The sequence below is a fragment of the Ursus maritimus genome, unplaced genomic scaffold (genome assembly GCF_017311325.1).
Source record: "Ursus maritimus isolate PB19 unplaced genomic scaffold, ASM1731132v1 scaffold_3, whole genome shotgun sequence".
NCBI lineage: Eukaryota > Metazoa > Chordata > Mammalia > Carnivora > Ursidae > Ursus > Ursus maritimus.
The window spans coordinates 27,860,018-27,880,045 of NW_024425563.1; the positions used below are offsets into that span (position 1 = coordinate 27,860,018).

Consider the following 20,028-nt stretch of genomic DNA (forward strand, 5'->3'; position numbering starts at 1 on the left):
ATCAATGATCTCTATCTGACATATATGATATCTATGGTATATCTAAGACCGTCCATAAAATGTACCTGCATCTGTGAAAGAAAATTCAGGACATAACTGATACCCCATAATATTTATCACATATCTGATATATGTGTATAAAACACATACTCTGATTTATTTGTGGGTATCTAGTGAACTAGGAAGAGAATTTCCTTTACCCATGAAAGACCAACTACAAGACACCTGGAGCAATCAATGATCACCTCTAGAGGTAAAATGCTAAAAATATTCCCTTTAAAAGGAAATTTAAGACAATTATTCATATAGAACCCAGAATCCTATCTACTCTGGTAGTAGTGTGGGGTTGGGATGAGAAGAGGATGTGACCAGCGCAGGGCACAAAGAAAACTCTTTTGTTGTACTGGTATGTTCTCCCTCTTAACCTGAGTGGTGGGAATGCTAATTTTTATTCTTTAAACTGCATCTCATTTTTGGTCACTTAATGTATGATTTACGTAGTAAAATGTTTTTAGTGAGTAAATGAGCGATGTCTAGTGAATAAGGATTTAGAGATGTAGGGGTGGAAAACTTTTCCTTTCTTCTAGCTTCTTTGGCTGGTCTAATAATTGACATAAGGCACATTAACAGGAGAAAAACAAATTTAATTTGTGCATATATGAAATATGAGACTCACAGAAGTGACCAAAGCAGACAGCTTTTGTATTTCTCAGACAAACAATAAAGTTGTGAAGAATTGACAGAGAAGTTTGAGCTCTCTGGGGATAGTAAGTTAGTAATAAGGGTTGTTTATACAGTCTCCTTGGCCCCAAATTCCCTGTTTTTGGTAATAAAGATGTTTTCTACCTCCCAGTATGGGTGGCTGGGGCGGGTACCTTTCATGTGGGGGATGGATTTCCTGCTTTCAGGGGCACAAAGGAGGAGTCAGATTATCCTTGTTGCACTTACTGTTTAAGTAACTTTATTTCAAGATAATGGACCAAAATGGCATATATTGGAGTGGCCTGTCCCAAACTATTGAAGAATAGTTGTTGAAGATGTGTGTTTATGAAGGATCGGAGGTAGAAGGCAGTTTTCTGGGAGTTCACAGGATCATGAGTGAGCACAATTCTTTACATATGCATTGTTGTTTATTTGTCTTACTCTAACAGAATTGGCAGCGCCGTTCCCTTCACGTATCATCCCAGGGCCATGCTCATCTTGTCTGTATTGTTCCAATTTTAATATATGTGCTGCCGGAGCGAGCACGCATTTCCCTTCATGGAAATGGCAGGGACATGGGGGTAAAAGATGAAACTCACCAGGTCCCCCAGTGATGGTTAACGTGGTTGTCAGTGTTTTTCTCTTTGGAGAACTTCATATTGCTGTAGATGGGGAATTACAAACAACTGTAGAAAACGGTATAAGTACTTTCGAGGGATTTTGACATCAGAGGAAAAAAAACTGAGTTTTGACGAAGAGAATTAGTTTAGAAGATGAGCAAATTCTATGTAGACCTTTTATGCTGTGTCTACATGGATACTACAAATCTTTGATTTCAGTTGTAAGAAAATGTCTCAAAGGATTGGTTTTCCACATTTAATCACATGACACCAAATAAAGACGAGTATGTCCTGGGAATCTACTCCAGAGTTGCCATCTGGATGGCGTTGACCATTCACAGCTGAAGAGCCCACACACTAAATTGAGAATTTTTCTCCCTTATTTTGGTTCTGAATTCATTTTCATTTTTAGTTTTATTTTAGCTCTATACTTTATCTCAGACCATCTTAATTCTATGAAATGGCAAAAATTCTTTGCTAACCCCTTTTTAGAAGTCTAAAATAAAAATTAAGCTGCTTTCCATCCTAATTGAATCTCTCTCTTCCCTCTGGCATATGACTTTAATTTCAGGAGAACAAATTGCATCTAGATACTAGTTTCCTTGGTCACTGAAATGGTCTCTGGTTTACTATACACATATTACGTACAGTGTTATCACTGCTGTGGTAGGAGAGGAAGACGTCACAGTTATTCAATTTTTATTAGACTTTCCTCCATTTTTTGTATTTCCCAAGCTTTCTGAATATGGTTTATAAAACAAAGTTCAGATAATGCCTTGAAAAGGTAAATTCGTTTTCTAAAAACAATGTAAGAAAATCCATGTTTTTATATGGCGATTTATTTGGAGCAAGAATCTTTATTTTGTTAAATCTCACTTTCGTGTGTTTTTCTCAGTGGCATGTTCTTCCTGCTGTGCTGCCTCTCGTGTCTGTGGTCTCAGAGTTATGAGAAATATTGATAAGATTTTTTAATATCAGGCGTGTGCCAGGTGCGAGTTTGTAAATACACTAGGATGAATTGGTGTGTGGTGACTCTGAGATGCTACTAATTAAAAGATAAGCCAAGAGAAATGTTATTTTGTTATGATGATTTGAAAAGCCAGATGTCGACAGACGTACTCCCTTCTTGGGAGAGTGTATTGGGAAATTAACTGCAAAACGTTCATATTTTTATAATGCTTATTTCTTTCCTTTTGATAGGAGCTTTTAAAAAATCATACGAAGTAATAGACTTGAGATAATTACCTCCACTTTTTAAAATATAAAATATCTAGTAAAGACTTTCCAAGAAGTGAGGGAGTAAAGCCTTCAGCATGCAAAAAAAAGTTTTCCACGAAACTCTCTCTTATATAAACAAACTTCTAGCAATTTCCCTCTAGGCAGCCATAATAATGGGATTATAATTTGTATTTGAATAAATAATAGACTTCAGTGGCTACGTATATAATGCTTTACCTTAACCTAAATTCTCATTGCACACTGTCTTTTATACTGTAATGTGCTAATTTTTGGAACAGCTTTGTAATTATTATAAGCTATAAAACTTTTATTTTTCTTCTTGACTGTGCCATCTGTCAGAAACAAAAGCAAAGATAAAAATCTCATCGAGCCGCAAAAGAGTCTGTATTGCTTAATGGGCCTTCTAAGGAGATAATTCTGTCTGGGGGAAAAATCTGCATTTTAAAGAAAATCTTTGTTACTTTATTCCAGATGGGGAACTCAAGGTGATTTCACCACCACCCATCCTCGGCCTGTGGTCAAAGTAAAACTCTTCACGGAAAGCACTGGGGTCCTGGCCCTTGAAGATAAAGAACTGGGAAGGGTGAGTTTGCTCAGTCCTGTGTGTTTGAGGTCACACAATTTTTACTTCTTTCAGTTCACAGTTAAAGTAGACCGGTATGTAGCGTGTGAATTTTCTGTTTATAAACTACATGAAACTATTTATTTGCAATTTTCCATGGTCCCAGATTACAGCTCCAGTTTATTAAACATAATCGTCAGTAACATAGAAAGTAGTGTGATAGGCTTTGGGTTTGTAAAGGTTGTCTATAGAAGGTCCTAGTCAGGGACCCATTTTTCTTACACATATACTGCTCAGTGGCTGTGAATAGTACAGGCCAACTTGTCCTTCCTGGTGAGAGATAAGTGTCATTTAAACATTTCTGTCCATGAGTTAAAAGCAGCATCTTGGTATTTGAAGTCATCTATTTATGTCCATTATGATGAGGCTGATTACCGAATATCTCTTATCTCTCCTCTTTTCCCTGTGAGAAGGTCTTTTTCACACATCTTTCAACACTGAATTTTTTATCCTATACTCACTTCATACCTAGAACATATTTTTCCTCTAATGCCAGTGTCCTTCCACTACAGTTCTTTTGGCAGTTAAAAGCATTAAGATTAGGGTAGATTTGTGATCTTAACACCTCTCAGTGTGAAAGATGGTCTGCGGTCTCATTTATAAAGCAGACGTGCTTCAGTGAGTAGGCTATCAAGTTATCTTCTGTAACATGGCTCTCTCTTACCCAGCCCTGAAGACTGAATTCATAGGTATTTTCCAGAGAGTAAAGCCTTCAGAAATCTTCCTTGAAAATTTCCGGTGATGATTGACAGCTCGTGGTACTAGATGTTGAAGGATACTGGGATCATTTGGCATATTGGGATTTATTTCCCCCAAAGTTGTGATTTCTATTCATTTCAAATCCTCCTGTTCTGTCTCCTTTAGGGTCTTTCCATTTCTAGGAATTTTGTGAATCTGTACCCACACTCCAGAAATTGAGAGTCAGCAGCCACATTCCAGATTTCGTCTTCTGTTTCCTTGTTACATGTATTTGTTAAGACTTACCATTCATTCCTGTGCTTACAGATTTGTGCACTTACTCATTCAACGGAACTATTCAGTAGCATAATCTCCCAGAAGAGCCCTGGAGATCACCTCAGGTCTTACAGATTTATGAATCAGAATTTTTCATTTAAACTATTATTCCATTAATTTTACCCTATTTCCTTAGGATAACTATTTTTCACTGCCGAACAGCAGCCATTTTAAGTCTAATGCTATAATGGAATTATTTAGATATTTTTAATTCATTTCTCTGCTGGCCATATATATATTTAAGCAGGTTTTAAACTGGGTATGTAAGTGGGATGTTTTCCAGTCAGTTGTATGTCTGAGAAAGGCCTCACGCTCCTTTGCTCCCTTCATACAAGATGACTTTCCTTTCTGTACGAGAGTTTCTGACCCCAGCACTGCCGATATTTTGAGGAGGAAAATGCTTTGTCATTGGGAGCTTTTCTGTACCCTTTTATACAGCAGTATCCGGAGGCCCCAGTCACATGCCAGTGGTTTACCCAGTGTGAAGATGATCAAAACTGTTGACACATTGCTAAGTGTCCCCTGGGAGGTGGGCAACATCACCCTACATAGAGACCCATTGACCTCTACTAATGATCTGAGTAGGTTCCATGATGAGAATTATCACTTATGTGTTAATGACTTCCAGCTTTTTATTTTCCTTTCTTGGAGCTTCGGATTTGTATATCCAGCCTGCATACTTGGTATTTGTAGTTGCATGTAACAGTTACCTCAAACTAAATATTTCTAAAATAGAACTTACGATTAGCACCCCCATAAAGTCTTTCCGAGAGGCCGTTTTCAAGCCAGTGACCTTGACATACCCTTTGTTGCTCCTTCCTTCACCTTAGTACTCCCATCTGTTTGCAAGTTCTGTCCGCTTTCCCTACATTTATTCCAAATATATCCACATCTTAATATCTCCTCTACCCGAATTCAGGACACCATCCTTCCTTGCTGGTAATAGTTTCCTTACTGCTTTCCCATTGATCATCTTGTCCCCTCTGATCTAGCTTTCACACTTCAGCTACTATGATCTATTCAGTTTCAAAACAAATCACATCATTCCGCCCTTAAAATCTTCCAGTGTCTTCTCATTTATTTGGCATAAAAATCAGACTCCTCATAGTGTAGCATGCCCAAGAACGATTCTCAAGGTGGGACCCTGGACCAGCAACATCAGCAGGAAAATTGTTAGAAATGCAGATTCTCAGGCCTCGCACTAGCTCTGCTGGACCAGAAACTCTGAAGGTGGGGTACTGCCGTCTGTTTAACACGGTCTCCTGGTAATTTCTATACACACCAACACTGAAGCACCCTGCTGTGCGTGAACTGACCTCTTCCTCTAATTTCATCTCCTATTATAGCCACCTTGCTTACTGTCATCTTTCCTTCATACTCGGCTTTCTTTCTGTTCCTCCAACATACCTGACTCATTCCTGCTTTAAACCTTGGGTCTTTAGATGGGTTATAGTCTGAGCCCATGCACGTACACACACAGAAGAAGCTGGTGATCCTCTCTGGGTGATAGAGCTACTGGTAAGGTTTGCTATATATTTATATACTTTTATACTGAGAAATAGGAATAGTTGTTTTTTTTTTAATGTGAAGGGAAGGAGCTTACATGATCTTAAATTTGCAGTCTAAAATTTTATAAGTAGATATCTGGAGAGATTAGTTTTAAAGTGAAGTTTTCTAGTTAAAATTTTATATACCTGTTGAATTCAAAGATGAGCAACACAGTCCGTAGACATAGATTCATACCACAGGGGTATGCCGCCGCTCTACAGCTGGTAAAATGGCTAAGGTACAAGAAAGCTGACAATGACAAATGTTGACAAAGATGCAGGACAATAGGGACTTAATGTCTGCTGGTAGAAATGCATAACTATACAGCCACTTTGGGAATACAATTTACCAGGTTTTTTTGTTTGTTTTTAAGTGAAACATAGACATGCCATATTACCCAGCAGTTGCCCTCTTGGATATTTACACAAGGGTTTATTGGTAAATATCTGTATGGGAATGTTGATAACAGCTTTATTCATAATCACTAAAAACTGGAAGCAGTAAGAGGTCCTTCAGCAGAGGAATGGATAAACTGTGGTACATCCATAAAATTCTATTCATTGATAAAAAATAAATAAACTTTTCATTTGTGCAACCACATAGATGAAACTTCAGTGCGAGGGAAAGAAATCAGACCCTTCGCCCCATTGAATAATCTTTGAGAATGGTAGTAATATCCCATGTTGAGACAGGAAGGTGAGAATCCACTCAGCAAGTGCGAGAGTCGGTATTTGAACTTGGGTGTTCCAACCCCGAAGCCTACGTTTGAAATCATTAAAGAGGTCACCTGATAAGATGAAGAAATTTGGCAGTATTTTACAAATTATGGTATGAGTGTGGGCCAATTTAATTTCATGGCTTTTAGCAGGTATTAACGAGGTATTATTTAAGCTAATGCCATTTTATGCATAGCTCTTGAATACATTTTATATCATTTTATGCCACGGTTTGCATATTAGTACAGTACTCTCTGGCTGTGCTTTTATATGTGACAGTGCTTCTCAACTCTGTGTGCATAAGAACCTCCTTAGGGAGTGCATGAAAAGACTCAACCTGCGAGCCCACACTTTTCTTTTGGTTGGTTTGGGGTGATTCCAGACCGGAGTATTTTAGGTACTTCTCAGGAGATAGTATGTGCAAAGAAGGCTGAGAAGCACTGGTGCAAATAGTATCACTGGGCAGCCAGGGTTGAGAACTAGTAAGTCCTAGGGATAAGAAAAAAATCTATAGGGGCGCCTGGGTGGCTCAGTCGTTGAGCGTCTGCCTTCGGCTCAGGGCTTGATCCCGGCGTTCTGGGATCGAGCCCCACATCAGGCTCTTCCACTGGGAGCCTGCTTCTTCCTCTCCCACTCCCCCTGCTTGTGCTCCCTCTCTCGCTGGCTGTCTCTCTCTCTCTCAAATAAATAAAATCTTTTAAAAAAAAGTCTATAGCATATAGTTTTATAAAATGATAGTTCAAATTTAAGTAGGCATTGGGCAGTGGACAGTAAGTTTCTTTGGCAAGTGCTTGTAATGTGAATTTTGTTTGTAGATGGCAGGTGCAAATACCTATTTATGGAAATGGAGGTGGCATATGGAGATTTTTCATCTGAATTGGTGGCCAACCCTCCACCAGGTACCTTAGGGAATACCTGGAGGCAGAACAGTGAATTTTTCATATTATGGGCTTGTCCTAGCAGGCAAATAGTGGGCCAGTCAGGCACCCGAAAGTATACGGTTCATCAATGATACCGTAATAGTGCTGGATGGTGACAGATGGTAACTATGCTTGTGGTGAGCACAGCATAAGGTATCAACTTTCAGATCACTATGTTTGTACACCTAAAACTAATATAACATTATGTGTCAACTATGCTCAAATAAAAAAAAAACTTTAAAGATGATTTATCCCTAAAACTTTAAAAACAAGGCTTACCTAACATAGCCATATAAAAATCTAAATAATTATGTCACAGGGCATCTATATGTGGACAATGAAGTTTCCACTGAGTCTTTGAGAATGAATTCTTGCCCTCCTTAGTAACTTTTAAACTTGGTGCAAGGTGTTCTTGAGAACAAAATGAATTTTTTTTTTAATTTTTAAAGATTTATTTATTTGAGAGAAAGCAAGAACAGAAGCAGAGGGAGAGGAAGAGAGAATCCCAAGCAGACTCCCTGCTGAGCGTGGATTCCGATGCAGGGCTTGATCCCAGGACCCTGAGAACATGACGAGCTGAAATTAAGAGTCAGATGCCTAACTGACTGAGCCACCCAGGTGCCCCCCAAGTGAATTTTTAAAGTTTCCACCAAAGTGACTTTTTAGTTTTAGAAGCATTGCTATAAAGATGTTCTAAAAGTCTTTAGAAAAAGCCTAGTGTCTAGTCATACTCTTTAGTTGAGGCCATGGTTCCACATCATTGGTACACACAGAAGGATGCTAGTTCTTTGGCGTCTCTGAGGATGGAGACTCATACAAATCAGAGAACCTATTTTCCCTTACGGTGCATTGGAGCCAGATCATCTTTCTTCTAATTTGATTAAATAATATTTTAAGATAGCAAAAGACTTAACAGTTTGCTTACCTATTAGGTATACATTGGTAATATTCTTGAAATTAAGGTTTTCATTTTGTGTATTTTTTCACCTTTTTCCTTGAATATCTGTACTTCTATTTAACATTTCTTGAGATGTTCATACCTCATGATTCACAGTGACAGTCATCATGCTTGTTTTAGAAATACAAATACTATATGGAAATAGCAGCTGGTGGTTAATTTCAGATACATTTTAAATACTAAGGTGAATTAGAATTGCTGAATTGATTACTCCATTAAAATGAACTATTATCTTTCAGGCAGCTTGTAATGGCTTAGTGTAGCAAGTAAAACTTAGCTTATATATTTGCCTTTTTTATTGAGTTGTTTCTTCTGTTGGCTTTATGAAGCATCAAAGGAGATCTGTCTGCAGAGTGATCAGAATATGCATGATTTTTGTTTTTGAATCTTGACAAGAGAAGTGATACAGTGGTGTGTTAAAAGGTCTGTCTTCTTGGGAGAGAAATACTGTCAAGAGCTCTAATTAACTGGTCAGTCTGATTTTCTCTTTCTTGCCCCTCTGGTTTTTCTAGCGATATCCTTTTCTGTTATTCTCAAGGGAGAATAACAGCTTTGGGTGAATTGAATTCTCTAAGCTCTTCATGAATGTTAAAACTTTTAGGAGCTACTTTAATTATTTTAGCCAGACTTACCATAGTTAATTGGATACCCCATATATAACTGGTTAGAACCCATTGAGCTTAAACTTTTCTCTTAATTGCCTGGTTTTGTACACAGTCATCATAGAACCGCTGATTTCAACATACAAAGTAATAAATTAGGAGTAGACTACACATGTTTTGAGTAAGCATCCTAACCATTCAAAAATAAATATACAGTTAATCACTTCAGGGCTTTTTCCTTCACTCAGTCAAAATTTATATTTGAGGATTAAAAAAAAAAGTTTCCAGCATTATATGGACTTGATTCATCTACATATGAATCAAGCATTAGAGAAGCTGCTAGTGAAATCATAATAAGTATTTTTCTTCACTTTGAAAGCAGAACTTAATATCTAGTTTTATTGAAATCCCAGCACTGGATGACTGCTACCGTGCTCAGCGAAATAACATCCTCTACTGCAAAGTGGAATACTCATTTGCATTTCATGTGCCTAATTTCAACTCACCCTATACCATGGATGTTTTCTGGTTTTAGCAAGGAGTGTAGCTTCTCTGAAACTAAAAACCACAGAAAAGATCTCCTTCCTCCTTTAGTCCATTCATGTAGCCATTTGTCACAGGACTCTGCTGTCCTCTCTGAAGAGCCATGCCAGTGACAAGAGGCAGGACCACAGATGGGTGGAGAGCCAGAGATAAATCATACACAGTGCACATTCTTTCTACATACTTTTTCTAGCTGCAATTAATTATGTCTGGCTCATTAATCACATGCTGTGAAGAGTTAGAGAAGACTTATCATTCAGAGTCTGACTTTGAAGGAAGGGAGCCTCCAATAACATGCTTCAGCTGTTAGTGACTCTACCTGGGACCTTCTGTAAGGGGTTGGCTGGCATCTTCACTGTAGAGGTAAAGGAAAGCATTTTCTTACTTTCTCACATTCAGGAGGGTGAACAGGTTATAAATAGGATCCTCCATGGTGGGTCCATGTGGGTGATTATATTAGCAGAAGTTGACATTTCAATTTCCCCATAGTAATAGAGGTCTGCCTCTCTCCCAGAAAGAGCAGATATTAGACACATACACTATACTTAGCTCTTATTTCTAATAGGCGTGTGTTATTTCATTATGGTTTTAATTTGCCCTTCTCTAACAACTAATGTAATCATGTTGAACATCTTTTTTTTTTTTAATTTTTTTAAGAATTTATTTAATTTGACAGAGACAGCCAGCGAGAGAGGGAACACAAGCAGGGGGTGTGGGAGAGGAAGAAGCAGGCTCCCAGCGGAGGAGCCTGATGTGGGGCTCGATCCCAGGACCCTGGGATCACGCCCTGAGCCAAAGGCAGACGCTTAACGGCTGCGCCACGCAGGCACCCCCATGTTGAACATCTTTTGGCATGCTTGTCATCCGTACATCATCTTTGATGAAGCCCCACCTTTTTTTTTTTTTTTTTTTTTTTTGAGCGCATGCATGCAAGGGCTGGGGGCAGGGGCAGAGAGAGAGAAAGAGAGAGAGACTCTTAAGCAGGCTCCACACCCAGCACAGAGCCCAAGCAGGGCTTGATCTCACGACCCTGAGGTCATGACTTGAGCCAAAATCAAGAGTTGAACACTTAACCGATGGAGCCACCGAAGTGCCCTGATGAATCCCCAATTTTTAATTGAGTTGCTTGTTGTTCTTGAGTCTGGAAAAACCATAATAAATTGTTTACAACTCCTTTATCAGAGATATGCTTTCTAAATATTCTCCCAGTCTGTAGTTTGTCTTTTCGTTCTGTTAAAAGTGTGTTTCAAAGTGCAGGAGTTTTTAATTTTGATGAAGTCCAGCTTGTGAATTTGTTTTTATGGCTCATGCTTTTGGTGCTGTGTGTAAGAAATCTTGGCGTAGCCCAAGGTCAGAATTCGTCCCTGTTTTCTTCTAGAAGTTCCATGGTTTTAGATTTCCACGTTTAGATCTTTGATCCATTTCTAGTTAATTTTTGTGTGTTTAGAGCTATGTATAGATTGAGGTCTACTTTTTGGACGTATGACTACCCGGGTGTTCTGGTACTGTTTATTGAAAAGACTTCACCGAATTTCCTTAGCGTTTTGTTGCAAATCAATTGTATGGGTCTATTTCTGGACTCTCTAGTCTGTTCCATTGATCTGTTTTCCTGTCTTAATGCCAATGGTGCACTGCTCTGATTAGCTTTATCGTAAGTCTCTCATACAAAGGACTGGTAGTTCTCCAGCTTTGTTTTTGTTTTTATTCTCCAGTTCTCTTGACTGTTCTAAGTTCTTTGCTTTCTCCTATGAATTTTGAAATCAGTTTGTAGCTGCCTATAAAAAACACTGAGTGTATTTTGACTGTGATTTCACTGAATCTGTAGATCAGTTTGGGAACTGATCAACAGTATTGGGTCTTTCGACCCATGAATATAGTATATCCCTCCCTTTATTTAGGTCTTTCTTCATTCCTCATAGCAAGGTTTTGCATTTTTTTAAATCTGATCTGTCATTGAGTATTTCATGTTTTTGATGCTATTCTAAGTGGTATCATTTTGTTTTAATTTTTTAAATTAGATATTGCCAGTATATTGAAATACAGATGACTTTTCTATATTGATCTTGGACCCTGCAGTGTTGCTGAACTCCCTAGTTGTAGTAGCATTTGGTAGGTTGTTTTTCCATAGGCAATATTATTGTCTAAAAATACACTTTGGCTTTCCTTTCTAATCTAGATGGTTTTAGTTTCCTTTTGTTGCCTTATTATACCTACTAGAACCTCCATACCGTGTTGAAAAGAAGTAGTGAAAATGGACATCCTTGTCTTGTTCTCAATTTTTTTTTGGGGGGGAAGCATCCAGTCTTTGTTCAACATTAAGTATAATATTAGCTGTGTAGGGTTTTTTGGTAGATCCCCTTCACCAAGTTGATAAAGTTCCTTCTGCTAATTTTTATTTGGGCTGTGATCTTTATTATTTCTTTTATGTATCTTGAATTTAATTTATAATACTTTTTCTGTTTCTTAGAAGTGGAAGGCATTGATTTGAGAAAAACCTATTTTTTCTAAACAAAGTATTTGGGGCTATAAATGCCCATTTGCTAATTATTGTGTTAGTGGCATCCAACAGCTTTTTGTCTTTTTTTTTTTTTTCATCCTTTTGAAAATACTAAGTTTTATTTTGATTTTTTTCCCTTTGGCCGTAGGTTATTAAGCATGTGTCATTTAGTTTCCACATATTTTAGGGTTTTTCCGAGTTCTGTTATTAATTTCTAATTGAAGTCTGTTATGATTAGAGAATATACTTAGAGAACTTTGATCCTTTTAAAATTTACTGAGGCTTAGTTTATCACCCACAATATGGTCCATCTGGTGAATGTTCCACATGCATTTAGAAACACTGTGTATTCCTCCACTGTTTAATAGGGTGTTTCAGAAAAGTCAGATAGTTCAGATTATTATTCAGATCTTCCATATCTTTATTGGTTTTCTATATACTTTTTTTTATCAATTTTTGAGAAATTGGTATTAATCTCAGTATAATTTTGGACTTGTTCTATCATTTTTTTTCTTCTTGTATCTTGAAGATCTGTTGCTCAGTGCACAACTATTAATGATCTCCATGTCCTTTTTATTAATTGACTGCTTTTTCATTATGAAATGACCTTCCTTATCCCTTGTAATATACTTTGCTTTAAAATATACTTTATCTTAGCCGTCCCAGATTGTTTTAAACAAGTGTTAGCATATTATCTTTTTCCATCCTTTGATCTATTTTTTTACTTGTAAAATATGTTTCTTTAAGCAGTGTATAATTGGGTTTCTATTTTTTATTCAATCTGGCAATCTTTTAATCGTTATTATGAGTTATTGACGTGGTTAAGTTTAAATCTGTCATTTAGCTGTTTGTTCTGTCTCTCCTGTCCTTTATTCCCTTTTTTCTCTTCTTTAGACTAATTGAATGTTTTTATGGTTCCATTTTTTCTTTGTTGACTTATTATCAATAACTTATTCTAAGTGTTGCTTTAACTCATCACAAATGATATAAGACTGTATGTAGTGTAAAAACTTACAGTAGGGTATTTCCATTTCCTGTCGAATGTGGGGCCTAGGACATAGTATCATTTCACCAACATCTAATAGTTTCTGACCTACAATACATGTCCAGTTAATGTTGGGAAGATGAATGAAGAAATGAATCTCTTGAACTTTGCCTGATTCCGTTTCATTTCTCCTATGCAAAATTGTGGTAGACAGTAGAATAACTCCCTTCGTTTGACTGCCTGAGCTTCCTTACCAAGTGAGAAAGTGCAACAACTGCAGAATAATGTGTGGTGTAGATCCTACAGAAAGAGTGATATTCTAATATGTTGAGCCCGTCGCTCTTAATACACGGAGGAAGCAGGTTAGAACATCCTCAAGTCCTTGGGGCGCCTGGGTGGCACAGCGGTTAAGCGTCTGCCTTAGGCTCAGGGCGTGGTCCCGGCGTTATGGGATCGAGCCCCACATCAGGCTCCTCTGCTATGAGCCTGCTTCCTCCTCTCCCACTCCCCCTGCTTGTGTTCCCTCTCTCGCTGGCTGTCTCTATCTCTGTCGAATAAATAAATAAAAAATCTTTAAAAAAAAAAAAAAAAAAAAAAAGAACATCCTCAAGTCCATTACAAGCCTCCTCTTATAGTTGCTGCATTAAGGAAGGACGGTCCTGTGCATCTTGGAGCTATTCGGAGCCACTTAACATTCACCTTCACGGTGTTTAGCACTGGTTCAGAAAAGCTAAGTACTTCTGTTCCCTGCTAGTTATTGTCTGTAGTGTTCGAGTCAAAAACAAATTCTTTAGGTAAGAGGTACAAGATTCAGATTCATTATTGAGCACCAGAAACTGAGAAGTTTAAAACCTGCTTCCAGAAGAACTTGACTCTGGTATTGGCTCTGTGAAAATAGCCAGGAGAGCAAGAGGCCAAGACACTTAACTTCTCGTTCTCTGCCCTGACCTTTATTCCCCACCACCCTCTATCTTACCTTACCGTATACTGAATGTCTATCACCTATATTTAAGGATGCAGCTGGAGTTACTCAGGTTTAGACGTAGTCTGTAACCTTCTCCTTCCCACCCTACCATTGAATGTTCTGGATTAACAGAAATAAAATGGACTTGGCTCTGAAAATTCTTACAGTACTTAAATCAATAGATAGGTAAATACATACATATGTATTCTTACAGTGTTTAATCACCCAAGCAAGAACAAAGCTACGTTAGTAATTATAATGTTTGTGAAATAATTAAGGGAATAATCTGTTGGGTTGAGGGAGGGGGTTGTAACACTGAAAGTGTCTATTGTTATCCTGAAGTAATTTTCCTTAGTTATTCATTTAACTTCAGTGTCAAGTTATTTACATAACAAGAGTAATGCCTATCTTTTAAGGGTGATGTGAGAATTAATTTAAATTTTACAAAGCACTTTGTGGCATTCAGTTGAAAGGTTCTTTATAAATGCCAGGCATTATTATAACCAGACTAGTAAAAAGAAACGGGATAAAGCTTCTCATGCAGTATCCTCTAATAGAAACTGTATTGGTAAGGAAATATAAAGGTTACTGCTATTCATAATTTATGGTTGAGGGGAATAGATCAAGAATAATAATGATGCTTTTCTGTCTAGATAAGTCTTAAAAAACACAGATGTAGTGGTAATGGAATATATTGCTCCATCCAAGGAGAAATCGACACCTTACAAGCAGTAAAAGTGATATATGAAGATGAATAAAGGCCAATATCTTTAACTGAGCCATAAAAAATATAGTGACAGCCTTGACTATGTCTTTCAAAATCTTTAAGAAAGACTTGGTAATAGAAATAATCCTTAATCATTTGGGTTTGTGAAACTTTAAATTTGTTAGAAATATATCCATGTTGGTCTTCATTCCAGTAACCAAAATAATCAGCCTCATTATTAATCATTTAAAAAATTTATAGGATAAGGAAAGTCAAAACTTTAACAAAATAAAAAAACTTTTTCAAAAGATTTCATGTAAGCAGAATGCTTCAGGAATGTGAGAGAAATAAGCACACACAGAAACCTCTTGTTAAAATAATCAGACAAAGCTACTGATAGAAGTCTGTATGTAAAAATGTCTTTGAATCACATAGTTGGCAGAAGAAATTTAAAAGGTAAATTTAGGGTTTTTTTTTTTTTTAATCAAATCTCGTCATTTTGTGTTCTTTCATGATCAAATTTCAGCCTTTATTATCTGTATTAGTTTCCTATTGTGACTTTGACAAATTACCAAAAACAAAACAAATTTATTGTCTTACATTTGTGGAGGTCAGAAGTCCAAAATGAATCTCAGTAAGCTAAAATCAAGATGTTGGCAGAGTGGAGTTCTTTCCAGAGGATCTAAGGAAGAATGCAATTTATTTTTACCTTTTCGGTTTCTAGAGACTGCTTGTATTCCTTGGCTATGGCCTCTTTCCGTGTCCAAAGTCATCACTGGCCAATTGAGTGTTTCTCACATCTCATGGCTCCAACACCCACTCTTCTTTTTTTTTTTTAAAGATTTTATTTATTTATTTGACAGAGATAGAGACAGCCAGCGAGAGAGGGAACACAAGCAGGGGGAGTGGGAGAGGAAGAAGCAGGCTCATAGCAGAGGAGCCTGATGTGGGGCTCGATCCCAGAACGCCGGGATCACGCCCTGAGCCGAAGGGAGATGCTTAACCGCTGTGCCACCCAGGAGCCCCCAACACCCACTCTTCTACCTTCCTCTTCCCTAATAACTCCGGTCATTGTATCGGTCCCACCTCAATAACCTAAGATTATCTTCCTATTTTAAGGTTGGCTAATTAGCGATCTGAATTCCACCTGCTACCTCAAATCTCTTTTGCCATGTAAGGTGACCTGCTCACAGTTTCTGCAGATTAGGATGTGTAGAGACATCTGTGGGAAACCTACTCTACCTACCACAGGAATGGAAAGATGAGAGTTTCATAAATTTTTACAGACTGGCAAATAGCATACAAACTCTGGCCTACAAAATCACTACCATCATTTTCTGTTACCAAATTTCGCAAGCCTTTTTCTCAAGTATCAATTTTAGGTTTGCATTTTTATTTCTAATTTCTCTGAGCATCTATCCAGTCAGCCAGCCAACAAATAACTTGGTAAGTGTCTAGTCTGGGATATGAAGGGGAATCGTGGTGAAGAAGGGCTTAATTGAAGATACTGGCTTACATTAACCTAGAAGCCACAGATGAGACGCTGTACCACAGAATAGCTTCTGCCTTCAGGGAGCACAGTCTGCTAAGTGCATTCTAAGAGCCCTTTCCTGTAATGGTTCATTATGAAGTAGAGATTTCAGAAGAGATTAAGGAATAATTTATACACCTTGGTTTTTCTTTTGCATATGCCCTCCTCAGCCTCCATCATGTAAATAACAAGGTTTTTAATCTCTATCCTTTAACAAGTTAATGTCAGGAAAAACTACTGAATCAAGATTATACTTTTACTGTTTTATTTGAAAAGGGCCTTATTTAAAAAAAAAAAAGTACTATATAGAAGGAAGGAATTGAATGGTTCTCTGTCAGGCCAAATACTCATTTGGTAAGGAGTTGGGAGTTTGATCAGTTCCGTATTGTAAATTCCAGGATTCTTTCCAACTTTGAAAATAAAGGGAACTGGATTTAGCCTATGGACAATGAGGTTGGTAGAAGGCTTAATGCTAATCTTTCGGTACACAAAAGAGCATCAGTGTGAGTGAGCAGGTGTTCTTTGTTTCAACTAAGTAGGACAGGAAGCGGTGATATTAAATCGAAGGGGAAATAATTTGGACGAAGCAACCTCAAGTGTATTAAAACACTGGAAAATGTTACTAAGGATGTAGATTTCTCTCAGAAAAATCTTTTGATTTATCTACTCCACACACTGAAAATACAGAGGCCCTGATATTGGAGAAAATATATCCTAGTTATTAACATGTGCTAAATACAAATTTATTGAAATGAAGTAAATGCAGTTAGTCTTTCTCTCAAGGTCATAGCTCTCAGGAAGGTACTTGGTACGTGAAAAGTTCACATTGTGAACCTTAGATAAAGTATAAAATCTTAGTCATTGTGAATCTTAGCTAAAGTGTAAAATCACTGTCATTTGAAGGAGAAAGATAGAAAAATGTCAACTGAACCCAGAAAGTCAAGGTCTCGTATAGAGATAGCTCTACTTATCTGAGATGTTCCCTTATACATGTCCTTACAGACCTCTGTGTCTCAAGGACATCTGATTGTCAGCAAAAAGGGTTTTTAATCACAAATTGAAACATGATTCCAGCTACTAGCATTTTTACTCTCTCCTTACTCTGTTTTAAAGATGTATATTTAAGGCCAGTTCATCTCTCAGTTGGGTGTTAGGACACCTCACCACACTTCTGCTCTGAAATGTATACAGCTGAATAGAGGGGGGGGGGTGATTCTTTACTCAGGGGTATAAACATTTGATTGTCATTCCCTGGCTTAAAAGCATCTTTTAATCGCATGTTATGGGATAACCTATAAACTCCTTAGCAAAACATGCCCCTTTACAGCCTATCCCCAGTCTTCCTTTCTGCTCTCATCTGTCAGCACAACTTCCCATTTTCTTACCCTCCGCACCCTCCCTGGCTTTATTGCCCCTACATTTGCAAACAGTGCTCTTCTAGCCAAAGTGATCTTGCCCGGCTTGCCCTATCTTGATCACCTAAGAGTTAAATGAAGTTCTTTCCTCTTCCTTGGATAGATTTTTGTTCTTGAAACTATCACAGTCTGGCCTCACATAACTTGCTGAGATGTTGAGTGATTACTCTGTTAAACCAAGCAGTACCCTTTCTGTTTTTACTGTGCTTACTCTCTCATTGGCCATTTGGCACTGTTGGCCATTTCCTACTCTCTGAAACACTGTCCACCTTGAATATAGTGCATCACATTCTGGTTTTTCTGCCTCCTTGGCCTCTAGTCTCAATTATAGTGTTCTCTTCCTAATCCTCGAAAGTTTGTGTTTCACCTTCTTTTTTTTTTTTTTTTTAAGTATTAATTCACTCTATTCCCTATGCTGTATTTTTTTTATCTCTGGCACTTATTTTATAACTGGAAGTTTGTACCTCTTGATCCCCATCACTTGTTTCGCCCGTATCCCTATCCACCACCCCGCGGCAACCACCAGTTCTCTGCATTTTAGAGACTGGGTTTTTTTCTGTTCTTTGTTCATTTGTTTTTTAGATTCCACACATAAGTGAAGTCATAGGGCATTTATCTTTCTCTAACTTAGTTCACTCAACATAATTGCTTTTGGGTCCACCCATGTTGTTTGAAATGGCAAGATCTCATTCTTTTTATGGCTGAGTAATATTCCATTACGTATATATACCACATCCTCTTCATTCATCTGTTGATGGACTTTGGGGTTGCTTTCATATCTTGGCTATTGTAAATAATGCAGCGAGAAATATAGAGGTGTACGTATCTTCTTGAATTAGTGTTTTCTTTGGATAAATACTCAGTAGTGGAATTACTAGATCATACGATAATTCTATTTTTCATTTTTCGAGGAACTGCCAGTCCTCTTTTCCACAGTAGTGGTACCTCTTTACATCCATAGTGCATGAAGTTTCCCTCTTCTCCACATCCTTACCAACACTTGTTTTGTATCTTTTTGAGCCTAGTATTCTGACAGGTGTGAGATATCTCATTTTGGTTTTGATTTGCATTTGCCTGATGATTAATAATGTTGAGCATCTTTTCATGTGTCTGTTAGTGTTCTCCTTACCTGTTGATGAGATGGGGAATTGACATGGCAGAAGATCCAATGAGGATTTGTATTGGTTGAAGTCCTTGTGGGGGGCAAGCAATGGAAGCTGACTGGGGGTAGGTTCAGGAAACAAAGAAGGAACTGACCAGTTAAGCTTGGGGAAGGGCTTGAGAACCAAAGATAGTAGTAAGAATATTAGCAAAGGATTGTGTGCCTTTTTCTAGAGTCCTGCTCCTGGGTAGCTCAGTTCCAACAGCCTCGTGTCTTTGTCTCAGTTTCTTCCCCATGTCTTGCCTTGTAATTTTTATGTGTTCTTTGAGACTCCTAAATGAAAGTAATTTCCCTATACATTCTGTCCTGATTCCTTCCAGAATTGCTGGCTGTACCCATCTTTGAGCTAGAATTGTATCAAGTATGTATCTCTAATTTAAGACTAAAATCCAAGAATTGTGGTCACATACTCTTATTTTCTTTCTCTAGGCTAACAGATATTCATGGAAAAGGACAATGAATTGCTTACCTAGCACCAGGGCCTATCTAGCTCCCTTTAGTTCTAGATTTTTCCCCTTTTAGTTTTTACATTTTTCAGACCTTTGTTGAAATCATTTAGAAATTTGGAAGGCCTTAAATGGATAGGTCACAAAGTTAAAATAATGTGAAACGTGCACAAATGCACATGGCTTGGATATAATATATTTTAATAGGAGGAAAACAGTGTAGAGGTGTCAGCAAACCTATGTTAAGATCCAGTGAATCGCCTATTACTCTAAACATTATGTGTTTATGTATTAATACGCTTCATACTTAAGGGGTTTTTTTCCTGTATATTAAATTTGACAAAATTTTAAACAAAGCCTAAAAAAAATTTGTGCTTTTCATTACACCTCAGCAAAGACGGCAAGTAGTGTTGACATTTTATTATGAAGAAGATAGGTTGGTTTTATATTTAAGATAAGGAATCATAAAATGTGTCATGCTAAGTGACAAGACATTTAAAGTGTTGGTGACAAAAATAAACGAGAAGAACCAGAAATGTGTATAGAAATGAATAGCAAAGAAGAGGCAACTTTGCTAAATAATAGAAGAAACTATTTTGTACAGAGCCATAATTTGAGATATAAACCCAGACAAGAGCAGAATCCTTAGTAAATGTTTATATCTGTTAAATATTTTAATTACTATGCCAAGTCCTATTCAAGTAGAACTGCTTCTCTTAAAATTTTTGAGTACTTACCTGTGAAAGAAGACCTATGATGCCAAACTCTGTTAATGTACTGCTGCAACAAACATTTCACTAGTTCAAAACAGTAACACCTGCATAACGGTTTGCTGTGG

At 37.5% G+C, this 20,028-nt stretch overlaps 1 protein-coding gene and 1 non-coding gene across 4 annotated transcripts in view; one reads left to right on the forward strand and one right to left on the reverse strand.

The window, feature by feature from the left end:
- The window catches only part of CADPS2 (calcium dependent secretion activator 2), a 528,567-nt gene that overhangs the window by 281,062 nt on the left and 227,477 nt on the right, over nucleotides 1-20,028 (forward strand). For all 3 annotated transcript variants that reach the window (XM_040644062.1, XM_040644063.1, XM_040644064.1), the window contains exon 7: nucleotides 3,033-3,144. In XM_040644062.1, the coding sequence (XP_040499996.1) occupies nucleotides 3,033-3,144 (112 nt within the window). The remainder of the gene's footprint in view (nucleotides 1-3,032; nucleotides 3,145-20,028) is intronic.
- On the reverse strand, nucleotides 1,147-1,248 carry LOC121105930. The gene has a single exon (XR_005838672.1). It is a non-coding gene; the product is annotated as a U6 spliceosomal RNA (small nuclear RNA).